At 49.0% G+C, this 19,292-nt stretch overlaps 2 protein-coding genes across 2 annotated transcripts; both read left to right on the top strand.

Annotated features, from left to right (window-relative positions):
* Positions 1–6,747: 6,747 nt before the first annotated feature.
* On the top strand, positions 6,748–7,360 carry GCG54_00015622 (uncharacterized protein; the record flags this gene model as incomplete). Its single annotated transcript, XM_045415400.1, has 2 exons — positions 6,748–7,134; positions 7,190–7,360. The coding sequence occupies 2 exons, from the start codon at positions 6,748–6,750 to the stop codon at positions 7,358–7,360; spliced, it is 558 nt and encodes a 185-aa protein (XP_045259199.1).
* Positions 7,361–12,350: 4,990 nt separating this feature from the next.
* Positions 12,351–14,325, top strand: GCG54_00015621 (uncharacterized protein; the record flags this gene model as incomplete). The annotated part of the gene is made up of 3 exons (XM_045415399.1): positions 12,351–12,914; positions 12,996–13,490; positions 13,561–14,325. 3 exons carry the CDS (start codon positions 12,351–12,353, stop codon positions 14,323–14,325), a joined length of 1,824 nt encoding a protein of 607 aa, XP_045259198.1.
* Between the last annotated feature and the right edge of the window lie 4,967 nt (positions 14,326–19,292).

Below are 19,292 nucleotides of genomic sequence, written 5' to 3'. Positions count from 1 at the left end.
TAAATACTATATATAATATAAATAATTTTAAGTAATTAAACTAAACTTATTAACTCTTATAAATCTTTAATTTAATTTCTATAATTCTAAAATGAAAATATATTTTAAAAACTTTTTTAAAAGTAGAATATCTTATAAAATATAATAAGTAGTTATATATAAATAGAAATATAAAAAGAGAAGAGAGGAAATTACTTATTCTATAAAATACTCTAATAATAATAAAGAAATAAATTAAAGTTCTAATAAACTAAACTAATAATTACTAAGAATTAATAATTAGAAGAAATTAAAGAATTTATAAAAAAGTATATATTATTTAAAAGGAAATTACCCTCTTAAAACTTTTAAATTATAAAGTTATAAAGTTTATATTAACTATATAACCTACTTCTTTAATAAATCTCACTAAGGGGGCTATATAAAGTAAAAAGTATATTATAAGATAGGTCACTATAATATTATATACCTAATTATAAAAAATATAGTAAATTTATAATTTTATTTTGAAACCTTTATAAAGTAGTAAGACTACTAGCATACCTCTTATACACTATAAAGCTTTACTAACTAATATAGCTAAATAGCATTCTTCTAAGCGTATGCTTTATAGATATATTTAGTTACTTTAAGGCTTACTAAAATAATCGCCATACCCTCTCAGGCTTAGATGACGCTGCCTCTGCTCCTAAGCCTTTTCTTCAACCTCAATCTAGCGTTAATAGGACTTGCAGAGTTGTCAGATCGCCTTAGTATGAAAGCTGGACCAAGCATAATGGACGACAGCATTGTTATCGGAGTTGCGACTCGGCTGGCCGAGGAGCGCTAAGTGAGGCTATCCCGAGAGGGCTGGAGGTTTTCTGAGGGCAGGCGTGAGGGCAGATGTGAGGGCAGCACAGCAGGCAGGAGAACTACGCCCCGAGAGTTTTGCTGAGGGCTCAGCGTCCAAGCCCTGGTATTTGGGATACTCAAACTCAGATTTCCTATCTGCACAAAAGCAGACTTCACATTGAACAACCAAAAATCAGAGCCTCTTACCTTAGACGACTGGAGAGTCCAACTGCCGCCGCAAGATGAGCTTGATTTTGAAAACGTGCCTTCCTCATTGGTGGTGGTATTTGACATCCCAAAAGCCATCCCCGCATCTGTGACAAAAGCCCCTCGAACCTGCTACTTACGTCCACGGTCCTGCTTGAAAGGCTTCCAATACCATATCGATAATTATCATCAACAGCAACAGCTCAAAATCGGGTACACTTGGTGAAACGCAAATTGGTCAAAAACGCATCATCTACCTCGGAGAATAGACACGCCTCACTTCGCTGTGCTATCCATCGCTGGTCTCATTGAGAAGGGTGGGCACCACTCGACACCACATACCACTGAATCTTTTCTCTCAGTGTATTTTAACCACGAAATGGAGAATGCCAGAACCTCCGATGTCGTGACTAACAGTCGGTTCACCCTAATATTCATTCATTTGTGTGGCACTAATGTGAATCAGGAGCCTCGGAGGCCGAACTTGCAATCTCCGCCCTTCATCGAGAGACGATGGTGATTTTCACGGCAGTCACCAACTCTCAGCAGCGTAAACGAGATCTTCAACGCAGAGGTTAGTCGTCAAACTTGGGTATCATAGAACCTGGGCCGAAAAGACTAATTGCTCTTTCCCAACAGGTCCAGCCCTGATCCCGGGGGCCGTGACCCGGAAGTGGTACGTTTTGGACACGCAAATCACCGCCTACATGCGCGATGATGCACACGAACCTCGGTTGAATGATGAGATTACGGAGTGCCAGAGACGAATTTCGAATCACATGTCGCTCAGTCGATATCCTGAGGCAAACAACGTGGACATTGGCCAGTTGTATCTGCTGCTTGCGACAAAGCTGGCTCTCGCCGAGCTGAGAAGAGCTGCTGCTATTTGAGACTGAGCTATGAATATTCTGGCATCGAAAGCCTCGTGTAACGGGGCTATATTACCATTCGCATTCAAACAAGCATGTTAAAAGAAAGCGCGGGTCCTACATACCTCATGGAGTAGCTAATGCAATGGCCCACATGCTCATGTCTGCTTCGAAACAGCAGCTGTTTGACCAGAGACCATTCAGCTTGGCGAGGGCTGCTGTTGAAGAAGACAAGGGAACGTAATTGAGCTTTGGACGGACTGACAAGCGCTTGGAATCGTCAAAGGGAGATATCCCCTGGCTTTGAAATTCGTACCGGAAACTCTGTCGTGCTCGAGGGCAAGAGCTTCATCGGGGCAGAGAAGCAGTACATTTTTGTTTCGTGTCATAAGTTTCATAGATTAATTGAAATGCATGCAATCAGTGTCAGTTATTGTTCAATGTGTCCCGTGGGTATTGAAACACAATATGTGGTTTCTGAAGTGATGTGGTTTGTGCTGTCCTTTTGATGTTAGCTGCCGAGCTCTTGCAAAGAAAAAGCGTCGGCGGGATCATATTTATGACCATTCTTGGGCGTTTGTCATGGACAAGCAGGCACTGAACAAGGAATGAGCTGTGCATTGGAGACGGTGATCAACCGGTCTCCAGAGCAGGCCGTGTCATTCGCGCGGGCATAGCGGGAGAGCCGATCCCTTCGCGTGTTTATATCCCACAGTAGAGGAGGTAAAGGCCTTTTCTCATCCTAGTTCCTGTGCCAGATGTATTATATCTCTACATGCAGGGAGCTGAATCTGGGCGGCAGGCAAACACGTTGAATCTTTCGACAGCCGGCAGGGAACCCAAAAGCACCAGCTCAATATCGACTGATTACGTGCATCTGGAGTGACTATTTTGATGTTTCTAATTGGATAGTCGCGCTTCGGCCAAGATCTTCACTCGTCGGCCAGGGTCTGCGGACTAACCGAGTCTCAGCTAAACCATGCCGACTGATGCGTGCTGTCCCGAGCGGGCCCATTATGAACCCCAAACCCCCTCTGAGCTAGAAGAGGTGAAGCGGCCAAATTAAACTTGGGTCGCCGGCACGCGCAACGCGCTCAGTTCTCAGCCTGATGAGCAGTTCATGACCATCGTCTCCTGCACTGTTCCATAGTGACAAGCTGCGTGACATCTACGCGCGATCCTTTGAGATATCTCTTGAAGCAGTATTCGGTTTGCCTATTCAATTGCTTATGGGTTGTCTGGAGAGCTCCGAAGCAGAGATCAAGGACCGTTTCCTAGGGGGCGCATTTGGAGCCTGCTGCTCCTTTGACACTGGTCAACCGAAGATTACACAATGTCAAATATTCACGATGCCTCGAAAAGTCTGAGGAAACAAACCTCCGAAGAGCCCAGAACCAATCTTCTCAGCTCGACACCGCGCCAGAGGCCACCGCGGGTCCTCGGGAGGCTTCGATTCAACAATGTCATCAATGAAAACGACGGCTACGAGTAACGCTACAAGTGAAGCTTCTTCTAGCAGCGTGTCACTTGGTACCTGATCACATTGAGGTAGCATCCCTGGAAACTCTTCTAGCTTAGATATAGCTAGCAACATGGTATTGAATTCCAACCCGGAGTCTATCAGAAAGTAAGACATCGACTAATACCGCCGCTAAATACTTTCTCTAATATTCCTTCAACTTGCGGGGTGTTGAAGAGTCGTCCCTACTTAAGAGACGCAGGCAATACGAGGAGAACGAGACAAGAAGATGCTTAAACTCGCTATAAAGTGAAGATTCGCCTTGATATCTAGCCGCCCGAATCAAAAGCGGGTATTCTCGATCTCAACGCTAGCTCTGTCTCGTTTACTGTTGCAAAAGTGGAACCACAATTGCTAAGTAGCAATTGCGCCTTATATCCTTCGTAACATACCCCCTAGATCTTGGAGACTCGTCTATTAGATCTATCCCTTTATAATTATCTCTACTAAGGGTTAAAACTCCCCTCTAAGTATACTAAAGTCAGGATTCGAATATAGGTCTTTATTACTTAAAAATAACATAATAACTAGTAGAGTTAAAGGGCTTATAACTATTGTAAAAGTAGAACTATAATTGCTAAGCAGTAATTGCGCCTTATATCCTTCGCAATATTTATATAGATAGTACTTGTAAATCTTGTCTTGTAATGCTCGATTCTTAATATTATTTTTTTCGTTATTCTTTCTTTCCCTTTTTATGTTTCGTTACAGAAAAGTATGACGACAGCTCTTTTTAGGTTTAAAAACCTGTATTGAGTAAATGGCGATATTGTGCAAGGCCTCCCTCCACTCGTTTACGTGCTCATTGAGGGATCACAGCCTCCACCCATGGACTGCCGTCTCAAACTCCAAGAGGCTGTGTCTCCAAACAACTACATACTTGGCGACATCACCGAATTCCAACCTGTCAGTAAAGTTTCCTGTGCATTTTGAGAACCTCCGAATGATCATCTCGTCGCGCAAGATGCAAAATACTTGAGTGAAAATGGCTTTGGGTTCGAAACTGTTGATGCTGCTGGGAGAATCTCCAAGCTTTGATGACAACCAGCTGAGTGACTTTTCGGGCGTTTCGGAGAGAGCTCTCTGCGACTTTTATAGAGAAATTGAAAACAGATCGGGCAATGCGAGCACATACAGCAATGCGATTCGCACCCAGGATCGTCAAAGAGACATCCATAACGAAAGGTATCCAAATAAATACGCAGCAGAGTTCATGCATCTCCGATCAAGTATTTCAGTGATACGAGTGTTTGCGCTGTCAGTATTCACGCAATTCGATCGGTGGCTTTTGGAAGAGACGGAAATGGGGTGGCATGGATCTTTCTGACGACACGCGGAAGACTTTCCCAAACTTAGTCTTGCGGAGCAAAATGACTACTTGACGGAAGATGGCTTCGTATACAGAGTTCCAACTTCTTGTCTCATGATGATCCGCATGATTAGTGTGAGTGAGTCTAACAAGCTTCACGCACAGAGGCCATTCCCCTAAGCACAAGCCGCACCATAGCGCAGTTGGCATCTGAAGGCAATCTCATGAAAAAAGCGATAAGGAATATTTCGTGCGCTTTAGCCATCGCCAGCATCAAAGTTTGAGTGAAAATTCGCAAAAAAAGATTGCAAGTGATAAGCAAAAAGGAACACATACAACACCGGGCATTCGCCGGTCGTCACCGACCCGACTACTACTCCAGCCCTTATTAGCTTATCTATGGGAGAGCGGACGGGATCCCGAGTTTTCCAATAGGTGTGGTCGTATGTGACTGATGCGAAGGGAATGTAGTCTATAGCGACATTGCGTCTCCAATGGGCAGCCGTCCAGGTACAGGTCTGCTCGCCCCGCCAAGTCTACCAGCAGAATATGTGCACGCAGCTGTTGTTTCGGAGTGGGGCAACTCACCTCAGACACCCGACGTGTTGCAGTGTGAAATGGGTCAGGAGCCGGCCACCGGAAGAGTGGATCCGGCCGCACGGGTGGACGGATGGCCTCTAGCGGAGCCTGAATCCATCCCCTGCGCAAGTGGTTGTCGGCGAGTCATGTTCAATGCCCGATCGGGACTTAGAATCGGCTGTGATTCGCCAACCGACCAGCGCGACCGCAAGCCACACTCGTTGGTTTCTGAGATGCTCGGCGTCCACAGCATCGTCCCTTGAAGTTCGTCAAGCGCGCCTTCCCACAGTGGCTCTCAAGCTGCATTTGCCGACGTTTCAGTTTCTATAGCAGGCACTGGGAATCCATTAGACGATCGCTTGCTTTGGAGCAGTCTGGCCAGCGGTGAGTGGAGGCTTGCTTGCGCGAGAGAAGGGATCCGTAAACGAATGCCATGCCTGTGGGCTGGCGCGGCGCAGCTAAGCGTTCGTGGACGCTAAGGTTATGCAAATGCTATGCTGGGGAGATTCCGCTATAGGCGCAATGTTAAATCGAGGAGATAGACGACAAGTGGCGTGGAACGCTGCCTACGGAGAAGGCAGCATTTGCGACAAAGTCTTGAAGCAGCCACACCACATTTCTGCATGCCTGGTGCATCTCGCGACGCATCCAGTGCGCGCAATCTTGTGTGGTCGCAGACTCATCCATTGTTTTGAGCTGAAGGGTCCAGTGTGGTCAGCGGGTACGTCCCGATTTTAGTACCAAAAATCGGGAGGTACCCTCTGTGTATACAGCGATGGTGCAGTGGGTATCATCTCCTCACTGAGATTGGGAGAATGCCATTTCTTAGGCTAGAGAGGATTGTCACCGAGCTGCACCTCAAAATGGAACATCCTCGGCGGCGCTCGACACAGTTAGACTGGACGATGCACACGAACTCAACCCACTTTTTGTTGCAGACGGGAAAAGAACACTGCTGTTTCGCTACAGAGTCAGAAGGCCGACACAGACATACAACAAACAACAAGTATGCTAGATGAGATGCTGCAAGACGAAAACGGGCACACTATCCATCGCAATAGTCGTTTTCGATCCGACACTCAACCACTCGTGCCCGCTCATGCCCGCTGGAAATAGTGGAGAAAGTCGTGGTCGTGGTATGTTGTCCATACCTGCCTGCCTCCATTGCTCTTTCCAATTCTAAGCCAAGGGGAAAGTTTGCGTACCTGCCTCCCTGCTTGACATCCACCGCCCCTCGTTCTTTCCGACAAAAAAATCTTGGTGAGTGAAAGCAGTAACTTCTGCCAAGTTTGGTTCGCCTCTGCGATTCTTCTCTTGTCCACATTTCAACCACCGACTCCAGCAACACGCTCCGTTGCCCCTGTGGCCAATCCGAAACCACTCAACACGACAACTCACACCGGAAACGCCCTCGCGCTCGTTGCTTCTCAAGCATGTCGGTCGATGAAAACACCCGCAACGTGCTCTTGGAGCCTCCCCAGAACCCAGTTGCTGCCGCGCTGGATCAGGCAGAGCAGTACGGCCTCGCCACAACTTGGCCGCCCTCCGCCGCTAACGGCGCCTTGGAACATTCTCTCAATGACCACATCTCAAATCTCGCCCAGAATCTACCTGACACAGGTGCCGACATAGACTCCACGCGCCGATGGCTCAACGCCGCCCTCGATTTTCGCCAAACTGCGCTCAAGCACCCCGTTGCCTGGACTGGCGCTGAACTGCATTCGCTTTCGGGACTCGAGCTCGGCGAGTATCTGGTCGAATGTGGTCTCGGCAAATGTCAGGCTAGAGAAGTTGCCAGAGATATTGTGTCCGCCCGCGAGGTCTGTGTCCCCGACTTTCACTTTTTTCATGTTGCTAAAGCTTTGTCCTTGGCAGACAAGAGCAACGTGGATCACCAAGATTACCGAAATGAAACAAACGATGATCGAGCAGGCTCATGACACCTGCACCGAAGACTTCAAGGCCTGCGACACGATTCGCATGTCGTCCATCCTTGCCTGCCTGTTCATGATAGTAGTTGCAACGTCGGTTGGACTCATTCATTGACGGTCGCGCACTTTTGGTAGGCGTTATGGTGGAAACATTCGCATGCTTCCGCATTCAGTCACCACCTGCTACGATGCCGAGGGAGCTTTTGTTCATTGTTTGTAGGACAGATGACAGATATCGTCTATGTCGACGGGCTCAACGAGGTGACATCGTCGCGAGCAAGGTTCGGAATGGCCTCGTGATACGCAACTGGAATAGACCAGACGGTCATTTGCCACAGCCTCTCGGACCGGTACGCCGTTAGATACCCTTTGCCATATCTAAATTGGAATTCCAAGTCATGGCGCAGAGCAAATGCCATTCAAGTCCACAATATCATCTCCTCAAACCGAACCACTCATGTAGATTCTGTCCACGTCCCTCCATCTCTGTCCAATTTGCAAATTCCAGTTCAAACTTCTCGCCCGCTACACATCCTTTTTTTTTTTTCTTTTTTCGCTCTCAGCTGCAAATTCATCTCGCTAGATCCTAGTTCGATCCTGCTATCATAATCCATCCGCTGGACTGCGGACGCATGTAAAATCCACAGATTTCTCATCTTGCGGGTCATAGATTGCCACCGATGCATCCGACGGTGATTGATTCTAGCATCAAGTTTCCTCCCGGACCTCAGAACTTGTGGCTCGGCTTGCCTAGAGACACGATGCCCCAGCCGACGCACATCCACTTAAATTAATTATTGCATGTTCCCCGCACTAGTGAATATGCTTTTGTCGCTATTTATTAATGCCAAATCGCAGTATCGGCTGTCAAATGTTTGGAGCAAGCCTTGGCCATTTCCCGCACCAACCCTCAAGAGTCTCATCCACTTATTCGGATGTTTCTGCAGGCAATGACAGACAGAGACACTCAAACATGGCTCCCGGTGATCAGACAGCTCATTTTGGCGAGCGTGCATCAGAGTTCCCAGCACGGTGGTCTCGCGAGCGCGACTCAATATCACCTCACGCCAAGAACTCAAACTTGGGTGGTGAGCGTCGTGATATGTCATCCGCTATGGTATTTCTGCTGTTGCGAGAAATGGAATCGAGAGGAAACTGCCATGAGAAAGTCCGCGCCGCCCAAAACCATAGCCATTCGTCCGAGTGTAAACCATTACCTGATCAAAATCGATGACGGAATGTTCAGCAATAGAGACTATGCTTATTGTCCCGCAAGCCGGGTTCTCTGTGTCTTTGATGGGCAAATTGAATTCTATTCTACAGTTTCGCTCGGGAAAGGTCCACGAAAGATTTGTTGAGAATCCGAGGAGCTTGCCCGAACTTTGCACACCCACGGTGTGGCAACCGCATGGTCAAACTCACCTTACAATATCTCTCTCTCATCTGAAGCTTGATATATTAGTCGCGTCAGAACCCACATACACGAGCGAAACGCCATGCAGATGCCCGTGACCAGCGCCGGATAAGAGACTCGGGTAGTTTGAGACAAGGTATTCAAGATGCTGTTTGGAAACCTATGAACACCCGTGCTGCCATGCACATAGTTGCGTCATCTACCTAGAAGACAGATGAGATTTCCCCGCGCTCTGACAGGCCATTAACGATCACGCTACGATCTTACATGTCAGGGGTAACTATGAATAATAGCACCAGTCGGACTTTGGATCACTGTGTTAATCGTTCTGTCATTCATCCAGGTAACTAGTATAGACCGTCCAGATCTTGCATGGAATACTAAAAATATCGAGCATCAGCATTGGAAGACATTGGGAACACAGCTGAAGTCTAGCTCACGCCTAAAACGATCAGGTCTTCACCGTTTCTTTGCCCTCATTTATATGCTCTACTGATGCTTACAACCAATATCTGAGACTAAAAGTTCAATACAAACCTACATATACCCCTATACTGATTTGAGACGCGCCAGTTACTAAAAATGCCCGATATCGATCTCCTCGTGTATGTTTGGGCCCACTCTATCCTCTCGCCGACCACACTATCGGATATGCTGCGCGAGCCCAGTATCCACATCACATAAATTACTTGAATCACCATGTCTTTAAGTTCTGCAAAACTCAGCTGAGTGATCTCTCTCGTTGCACAGCTGTGGTTCCATAGCCTCAGCGAGTCAATGATGGCGACCGACCTAGAACAGGAGCTAAATAGACGGACGCTCGTGTCAAGAAGGGTACACCAGCATGAAGTTCTTGAAATGCAGGGCCTCTCCTGTGTGGGCCGACCATGAAGTCCTGAGACCGATTCCCTGAGGGGGACAAGATCTTGTCTGGGCCTCTGATGAGGAGAGTAACGATATATTTCGGACAAGGAAGCAGGATTTGAATCTCAGGATGGAGCGGACTCTAGACCGGAACATGATGTGAAAAGAGCGCAGAGCCCAGGCTTTCGGTCATGAAGAACCTGTCGCAGGTCGCAGTGATCAAAATTAAGACCTTTTCGATATACGAAACGGCATGAGTACGCAATTTATCGCCCTATTACCTCATAACCTTGTTGAACCCGTCATCTTTGTGTCTCGCCTTTTGCGCCTGCAGTTCGGTATCTTCCTCGTATTGACTGGCCATCAAAGTCGTATCCTACGTACAAAAGGTTCCGATCTCAGGCTAGCTTAGGGCTGCTAAATGACACCTCCGTCTTCCAAACCTTCCGAGTCCAGCAAAAGCGTAATGAATCCTGCGCTTAAGTGTTTCTTGCAGATATTGCGTTGTTCAAACGTCCTCGCAGAAGGTGGTCTTCCCGGACGGCTGCCGACTTCATCTTTGTCAATAGCCACTGCAAGTGCTCGTTCCCCCACCTCAATCATTTGATATATGCCCCTTCAGCTTTCATAAATCTAGTTGTGTCATTCTCGAATAAATTTGAGTGATATATCGAGCGATGGAAACATTGAAGGCGCATGATTGAGGATATGAATGAGTACGTGAAGTGGTGAGTAAGGATGAGGCGCACTAGTACGTGATCAGCCGCTTCGTCTCTGAGACTGTGGTGGCCTGTTTCCGTATCTGCTTCTCTCCGGTTTTGGTAGGTCTTTGGAATAGGTATTATGATCTAATTTGGAATTCCACGAAAAGATCATTCTATAAATATCAGGCATTAAAATGGAAAACACATGTCTTGCAGTAGACAATAGGCTTGGACAGGATATCGGCGTTCTCGAGGTAGTGATGGATTTCACTGTCTAGTGTTCTGAAAGGCTTTGGTGCATGAAGTCTGTTACTTAACTCTTCACATCTGAAATCTGGTTGGCATAGTCTCCTATGAAACATCAGGGTATATGTGGAAGCGGTGGGCCGACAAGGTAATATTGATATAGTCAGCTGAAAAGTGGTAGCAAGCGTTGGAGTATGAGTGTGAGCAACAAATTGGTTAGAGCTCTCTCCTATTGCGTCGAACGAGACGTCGACCTGGCAAGCCCCGCAGGTGTTCCTGGCAAGTCGTCCTAGCAGCAGTCATGTTCAAAAAGGTGGAATCGTGGACTGTCTTGTATTGGAGTGATTGCAACTTCACAGTCGAGTAGTTGGCTCGCTCGAAGCATAGAATATTTCCATACCACTTGGCGAGTGAGATGCAAGCTCCGCCCAATGTATCGAAGGAGCCAATGATGCAACCGACTGCGATGTTTATGTTGTTTGAAGCCGTGTGTATTGTGGACGTTTGTTGTTGTTGCTGTGTCCGGTGGATAAACGTTAGCACCGAGAAGCTGGTGGTGCCAAGGACGTGAAAGCTACATTTGGCGACTTGCAGGCGGGGACGCGAACGCACAAATTTGGGGCCGTGGTAATTTGCAGGGCAGAGCGAAGAATGCTGCGAGGAGACTCGCAGGGAGGTTGGGTGCGCATAGCGGTCCAGAAAAGTGAAGATATCAGCATGTCTCAGAGTTTGCAACAAGCATCGTGATGATCAGGGCGGCTTCCAGAGAGAATGACTGGATATCAAAAGTCATTTCAAGGCCTTGTAAAGGCGCGTCATGTTCCGCTCGGTGGTTGAAAAGACGGCGCTTCAACCGGCGGCTCGTCGAAGTACCGCGTCAATCCGCAAATCATTGGTGCTTGGAGTGCAAGTCGCTTGCCCAATGGTGTCAAATAAGTTCTTTCCATCTCCAGCATCATGTGTCAGCAGGGCTCAGATCCAGCGTACTGCGGTCTTCATCAAGCCGCGAGAAAGGCAGCATCTCAAGGCAAAGTCACTCGGATGAGGAGGAAGAAATATGGCAGAAAATGCAGTCTTGCCCAGCTATGAACCCCCCAAGGCGTCAATTTGTCTAAAAAGGATGGCAATGGGGGTGGCATCAGTGAGGTGCGATTGCCGTTGTTTGCTCAGAGTGGAAAGGTACCCAAGTGCCAAGTTCTCAACAAGAAGGCAGTAGCATGTTTGTCCCTGTCCGTGCCTCTGAACCTGGATCGGCAGGTGTGTTGAGCGACTCGTAACATGGCTGCAGCAAAGAAAAAGTGCGTCCATGAAGGTGGAGCTGCTCGCGCCGGCCCTACACTGTGTGGTAGTGACCTGCGGGGCCGAGGACCGCTTCCAACGCGCTGGAAAATGAACATGCGTTGGTAGACGCGAATTTGGTGGTTGTGGCCGATTGTCTCCCTGGTCATGTTGTTGCGGCCGAAAAATTCCATCCGGGTTAGATCACGTCGCTATTTGATTGAGTCGCTGCCATGCGGGGTAGAGTGGAGTCGCTGCCATTAGTGGAGTCACTGCCATCAGGGGAGTCGCTGCCAGAAGTGGAGTCGCTGCCAGCGGCACTCATACACCTGTACTTAAGGTACACAGTTACTTCCGGTATCCTCCAGAGCTCTCGATACAAAGCAAACACAGGAGCAGTGCCTTTCTATTTTTCCCCCCTTCCCCATCACTCTTTCTTTCCAAAACCATTCACCACCGACTACCTTCCTCGATCAAACCGTCGTAGTTGTGTTGCATCCTGCTACTGATGTCCGTCCGCCCAAGGCGGCCCCGTTTGTCTATTTCCTCTCGTCAGCGATCACTCACGATCTCGGCAATCAATTCCACCCCACCTAAGCATGGATAACTCTAGCGAAGCGGATATCTCTCTTGCGGCCAACGTCAAAGACGCCATCATCGGCTTCGAGCGGGTCGTCACTCTCGAGCCCGAGGACGAATCTGAACACGGCATCTGGGCGGCAAACATCGTCGCCAGCCTTGGAAGCCTAGAGAGAGAAGTCGAGGCCTCCATCGACTTGTCGGACTTACGGGCATCACTGTCGCACGCTACCCAGCAAGTTGTCATTCGAGCCTTGGACGTCGACCATGATCCGGCAACCCTACACACCCGCTCTCCAAACAAGCTAGAACGGTGCTGCCTCACGTGGAAGGTCACACCTGGCACCATTGCCTTCTGGTTTCGCCTAGACCACGGTCGACCGTTCTTCGATGCTCTTGCCGCTTTCGCCAACACGCACCCTCGCTGGCTGGATGCTCTGCACCTTGTCCGACGCTGCTCGACCGACCGTCGTGGAGCGTCTATTATGCAAGCCCGAGACCGTGGCATTACTACGCAAGACCTGAACAAAGCTGCAGGCATGGATGCGCTGCCGCCTGAGTTGCCCAAGCAGCCAGTGCTCCAAGTAATTACGCCCTATCCCCATCTGCACGCTCGAACGCCCTGCTTGTCTCGTCTCCAAGCATGCTGACCGTCTCACTGCCAGCCACAATCAACCCCCGCCCGAAGCGGCAAACACCGCACATCCCTCAATGTCACCACGAGCCAAACACCATCATCAAAAAGGCAACGCCAAAGCTCCTCGACAACGCCACTCCTCCACCAGACTCGCGATACGATGGTATCCCTTGCTCTCGGCGAAGACCTTGGCGCCAACGGAATTGGGGCCTGTGTTGATGCTCTTCTGACGCTCAACAAAGTGAAGCCCACGTTCCACATCTTTGACCCCCGGGAGCCTTTCGAACGATATGCAGAGCAGGATGTTGCAGCTTGCCTTCCGGACAACTTGGTCGTTCTGCTGCGGCTAGAATCCGGCGGCAGCTGGATCGTCGTACATCTCAAACGGTCTGTAGCACATATCGACGTTTGCGATACGGCAGAGCCTGCGACAGACTTAGATGTGATCAAAGCCAGGATTGAGCCCTGGATCAAGGCACGGCAGCTGGTGGATCTTAGGCAGCCGCTAACATACACATCACTGGTATGTCTTCCTTCATCACATCACGTAACGGCCCCATTGATTCAAGAAAATACTAATTCTTAGATGGCAGCCCCGTACCGAACAACGATCCAAGACCAGCAGCGATATCCTTGCCCTTGCCCTTGCAACCTTCATCTGCACGGAGCAGAACGATCTGGCCCAATTTGATGTTGAGGGGACCCAGCGAGATCTGCAGAAGGTTTTGTCTGGTGATTTTGCTCAGCAACTTGGTTTACGGGATGAGATTTCCAATCAGACACAGCCGGAGTCAGACCTGGCCACCGGCAATTCGAGTTCCCAGAACGCCGTCGCCAGACTTGTCGGTGCAGCTTGTCCCGGCCTCCGGCCACTCCTCGACACTGTTCAGTCAACCCTGAAGCACAAGAGCGAAGTTGTTGGCGATGCACTGAAACAAATCAACGAGGATATTGTGCGCAACTTGGGATGTAGCCCAACTGAGTTGTCAGTCAAGATCAACGCACTTGAGGCAATTATTACGAGAGATTTGGCAGAGGATACAACCCTCCTTTCGAAGCAGCGTGCAGCCGACAGCGATGTAGCCTTTTTTGAGGGTATTGTAGACAAAACATCGGCCATAACTGAGCAAACTTCACCGGAGAGACAAAAGTGGATTACAGAGACGGAGAAGAGTCTAGTCAACGCGAGGACGCTTCAAGAATCACTAAAAGTCGAGATCGAGGGCCGACGGGGAGACTTTCGCCGAAACAAAGTCTTGTTGGAGACTGGCCGGGCATACCACACGCTTGTAGCGGACCTGAACGCCACCCAAGTCTACACGAAGCAAGCTCTTGACAGCATTTCAGCGTTGGTCTAGGTATGAATACGGGTGGATGGTCTAGTGGAAATAGGTGATGCAAACCCGGAGGATGTGTCTGAGTTTTAAGGGACGGATGCAGAATAAGCCTGGGAAGAGGCTTGTGTATGAATGGGTCATGAGTGCATGTTTAGCAGATCAGTAGCATGGAAAAGCAAACCGTCATGTGTCAGTCATCTTTCGTTTTGAAAGCCATCTGCGAATACCTTGTTACTCGCCGGTTGGGTCAGGCCTCAGATTGCCCCACGCCGTTCTCACTCTGAAAGGATGGAACTTGGTCTTTCTGCGACCAGTGAGACTTGGAGCCATATGATCGGGACAATGAGTCCAGCCAAGCCACCTCAGACTCACATTCGCGATACGAGGCTGCTATGTTGCCCTTCATGTCAATACAGCGCCCTCGTGATGCTGAATCTCCCCGTGCGCCAGATCTTGCGGTATCTCCCACAAAAGCGGCTGCAACCTTTTCCACTACCGTGGAAAACCTTCCACCTTAAGCTCCCCTCTTATACTTTTGTATACCTACATTCCAAGCACACCTTCTTATTAACACATTGCTAATCTTCCTTCTGTGTCGACGCCATATAATCACCGCTCAAGAAGCTGCCGGCGCCGTCTTACTAATCCACAGTTTCGTCAAAGCCAAGTCAGGGCTTGCTGCAATTCCCTCACTGTCGGACGAAATTCTGACTTGTCCAAATACGCCGCAACTACCGACAGCTGAGCTCTTCGATGGACCTTCAGCTAGACACACTTTAGAGACTGGTCGCCGGCCGCGCTCCTTGGTTTCCCGACTGCGGCGCCATCTTGGAAATGGGTGAATTCCAACGAAGGTGCAAACACCGCCGCAGAGCCCAACTTAACTTAAGAATAACGTCGGCGATCATTTCCCAATCGTATCTTGTATTCTCGTCATCACTGAGACACCAAAGGTGTTTGCAAAAATTGGATCACTCTTGCTGAGACATGTTTTCCACTCAACACCTCACCGTGCAATCCCTTTCACGACGCCCTTGGCTTGTCTCCAACCCGTTTTCATTCTACTGCTGCCTTGAACAAGTTGTCCTTCCCAATGACCTTAGCCTCCGGAAATCCGACGTCAGCCATCGTCAGGAATGGCGCTTTTATTGTCTTCCAGCCAGAATAGTTCTCGCCTTCGCGCTGAAATGATACCTCTGACGGCGTTAGTGTGACAATACCTCATTGAACAATTGCGCCTGGGTTGATTTGCTGCTTATCTTGCCATATCCATTATGAGCTCCAGCTGGTGCAGAAGGCTAGCACAACCAAAGATGTGCCATATGGCATCAATCCGCCTTCGCGGTGACGTTGCCCCGCGCGCGACGCGACGCGACGCGACGCACTCAACAGTGCAAGTATGCCGCCCGGGTGCTTCATGGCCCCAGGACAAGCGTTGCTTGCAGGGAATAGACAGGGCAGCAACAGGGGTTTCAAGCCATGCACCGACCCGGCATCTAGAGCCACATGAATGAACTCCTCGGGCGGAAGTGGCAGTACAGGCACCGCCGGGCCATTCATTTTCTTTTCTTGGGACGATTTCGAAGTGCAAGTTGTTGGCCGGACGGAGTTCTTGTAAGTATGCCGTGGGTAGACTTTGAGACGAGTTAAGATGTTTGGCTCAGGCAGATGCCAACGACCGTTAACTTGAGAACCCTGGTTCAATCTCAAGTGTGTTTTCTGGAGAAAACCATTTCTGTTCGTTTCTTATCGCGGAACCGCCACAGGATAACACAAAATGCACAGCACCGGGCGATGCTCATGGCCATGTCTGGTCTCAGGAGTCGTCATGAAGTGCGGTGTCATTTGCGGGCTCTAGCAAAAACATGAAAAAGAACTTCAACAGGGCACATTCTGTCGAATATGTACTGTGTAACGAGTCTGATCTCGTCATGCGCCCGTCAGAAAACGTCCCATGGTGGTTTCTGACAATCAGTCCGAGGCGATCCATTCTTGTTGCCTAAGAAGCCACCCGCATCCATCATAAGAGACAAAAGAAGGGCAAGATCGAATCCTCAAGGAACAGGATTAGAGGCAATGAATATGATGAGAACCATAATCAGAGTTATCCCGTTGCAGCTTGGTCAAACGTCTCGGGTTATCCGTCCCTAGGAGAGGAGTCTGGTCAAAAAATCACGCAATGGAGCACGTCTAGGACTGAGCTGACACGCTGGGCATTCTTTTAGGCTTCAATGGAAAATTTTCGGCTCTCTTTCTTCCTATTTTCTCCGTCAACACATTCCATAACAGGCAGATACGAGGTGCAGAGGCCGAGAAAATAACTGTATTGGAGGCATGAGTTGACTTACTCTTCCCAATCTCTGCTTACACTTGCAGTGCTTTTGATCTGTCCCTATTCCTAAGACACTACCATGACTCCGACGGCTTCGAGTTGACTCGCAGCAACTTTCCTCCAGGTTTGCTGAGCAGGCATTATTATCTCAGAGCTTCAACCAATCCGACATGCTATCAAGTATTCAGCCATTGCCAACACAAGCCGTACCCAAATCATAAGGCTACATATAATAATGGAAACACCTTCTGGAGAAGTCAAAGAGATCAAACCAATCACAGTGGTACAAGTTCCGGTATCACTCAGTATGCTAGTTTTCGCCAACCTTGCATTGTCTCATTCGCAGCTTTTCCCAGCGTGAGAAATTCCGCTAAGGTGGCTGCGGCGCCGGCGGCTTTTTGCTAATGTAACATGACGCTCTGAGCAAGTGTCTTACTGAACACTGCGAAGTATCAACATTCCCAATGATGGTGAGACTGGCAGAACAATCTCGAGCCGCATCACTCCGGGAATCACTTCTTGACATTATCTTTTCAAACAAAGTACTTTTTCTGATGAGTCCACTCTGCTCGCTGGCCGACCAGAAAGACCTATCTGCTCCTCCCTTCCCGCCGCTCCTTTTCTGCGCAATCGGAGTTAAGGCTGCGCATACCGATCTTCAGCTAGGGTGGCTTCGTTCCATTTGCTATTTCGCCATCCAACAAGCTATAAATCTCGATCATTACGCCTGTACTAGGCTGCGTGGATGCAAAGCCTGCGAACCTTATCTTTTGCAGAAAGATCTCTTGTTGACTGTCATCACGATCCGGTTATCGACAGCACGCTTCCGCAGACAGAGAACACCACGGGCTATGGCTGATCAAAGGGTAAAGCTGATGCCATCGTCCGGCACGGAGTGTGCCGCAGTATTTCGGTCTGAATGAAATGTAGTTTGGAGCGATCTTGACCAGTATTGGCATGGCCTCCGAAGCCACAGGGTTGTCTTGTGTGTTCATTCCAAAAACGACGCTGTTGTCGCTGTTCACCTCTTCCCCGACGCAGTCTCGTATTCTACTGTTGTGCTGCCTCCACCTTGAAAGGAGTTGACTTCGAGGTCAATGAAAAGGGAGGGAAGCGGGGTTCAGTATCTTGAGAAAACTCGTATTGAGCCTTTCATAACTACTCGTGTCAGACGAAAGCGCCGCAAGCCCTGAACAGTCGGCTGTCTCTTTTAAATTTCGTGCATCAGTGAGAATGCGCATTGGGCAGCTTTGTAAATCTCCGGACCAGGTGAGGCACTGGTCCACAGAGATCGTGCATACGTAAACGCCGGTCTTGGATCGACTGCGGACGTCCAGCGCCATCGGGGTACTTGATCGTAGTTTTTAGACATTGAGAAGCGTAGGAGAAGCTCTGAGCAGATCAAGAAGTCAATAGGACGGCAAGGTAAGCCACTTTCGGATGCACCGGTGTTGTTGAGGTTCTGGGCGATATTTTGCAGTCGGTAGTAGGAAGAGGTTTCGATGGATCATGTGCTGAGAAAATCGAGGGATCACGCGCTAAGAAGGCGAATCGCCGATTTGGCCACAGATGGACCCCTTCGGAGGGCGTCGAGGACGGCTATAGTGCTGTGATGAGTGGTACGCAGGCACTTTGCGATGCTGATGTTGGCACTCCGACCCTGCTCACATGAGGAGATTGGCTTCGACGTCTTGCAGACGTGATGAAACCTTTCTACAGGTATCGGCGAGGGACATGCTGACTTTGACCCCGATTCTGTGTTCAACAGCGGGAGTATATGGCCATATTCTCATGACGCTGCCAAGGGGATCCAAGATACTGGCTAACAAGAAAGGCGAGACCTGTGTACGAAGAGAATGGTCTCAGACCCAAAGCTTTATTGCCTGCTGTGAATAAGCTCGCGAAGGCCACTGCCGGGCGGTCTCTGGCCCATGTTGTTATGGAGACGGGAAAGGAGACATGGAACATTCAACGGCTGACATGCCCATAGAACTTGCTTTGGCATCTCTGTTACATACTAAGTAAACTTTTCCAGGTTATCTGATCATCACAAATCTGCGTCAAGCACACATAATTGTGGGGTTCGTAGGCTGGTTCATGTGAAAAGCAGATGCTAGCGGGTCGACGACGACATTTTAGCGTCTTTGCTAGAGCATGATGATAGACGAGACGAGCTGCATGGAGAAAGAGACGCCGTGGGAGACCGTACTTAGGAAGACGGTTAGCAAAGCAGACGCAGTGATGGCAGCGTCGAAAAAAAACCTCGGCTGGAAAAGCATTGCACCCACAGAGCGTTGTAGGTCGTTGGCGGACAGCGCTGGTATCTGTGGGCTTCTTCGTCGCTCGATCGAACTGATGACAAGTTTCCTGACTATCGGCGGTCTCCCTCCTGGCCTTTTGTCTGTCAATCTCAAAGCCCCCTTTTTCGAACATAAATCTGCTTAGAAAACCATGGCAGGCCGTTTTGTGGTTTAGGAACTTTTCGTGGCATGCTGCGGAAAAAGTTCAATTTAAGCCCATTTATAAGTCTTGGAATCACCGAAGATCTTCTCATCCATCATAATTTTGAACCTGCTCTCCATTCAGCACATAGTCGTCCGCATGTGTATGATCACCTCCTGTTTCCCAAGCTCGAGGCGCTTGCAGCAGCAAAAGT

Source organism: Colletotrichum gloeosporioides (assembly GCF_011800055.1).
Source record: "Colletotrichum gloeosporioides strain Lc1 chromosome Unknown consensus_80, whole genome shotgun sequence".
Taxonomy (NCBI): Eukaryota; Fungi; Ascomycota; class Sordariomycetes; order Glomerellales; family Glomerellaceae; genus Colletotrichum; species Colletotrichum gloeosporioides.
The sequence above is the reverse complement of the archived record's forward strand: the minus strand, read 5'-3'. Positions and strand labels throughout refer to the sequence as shown.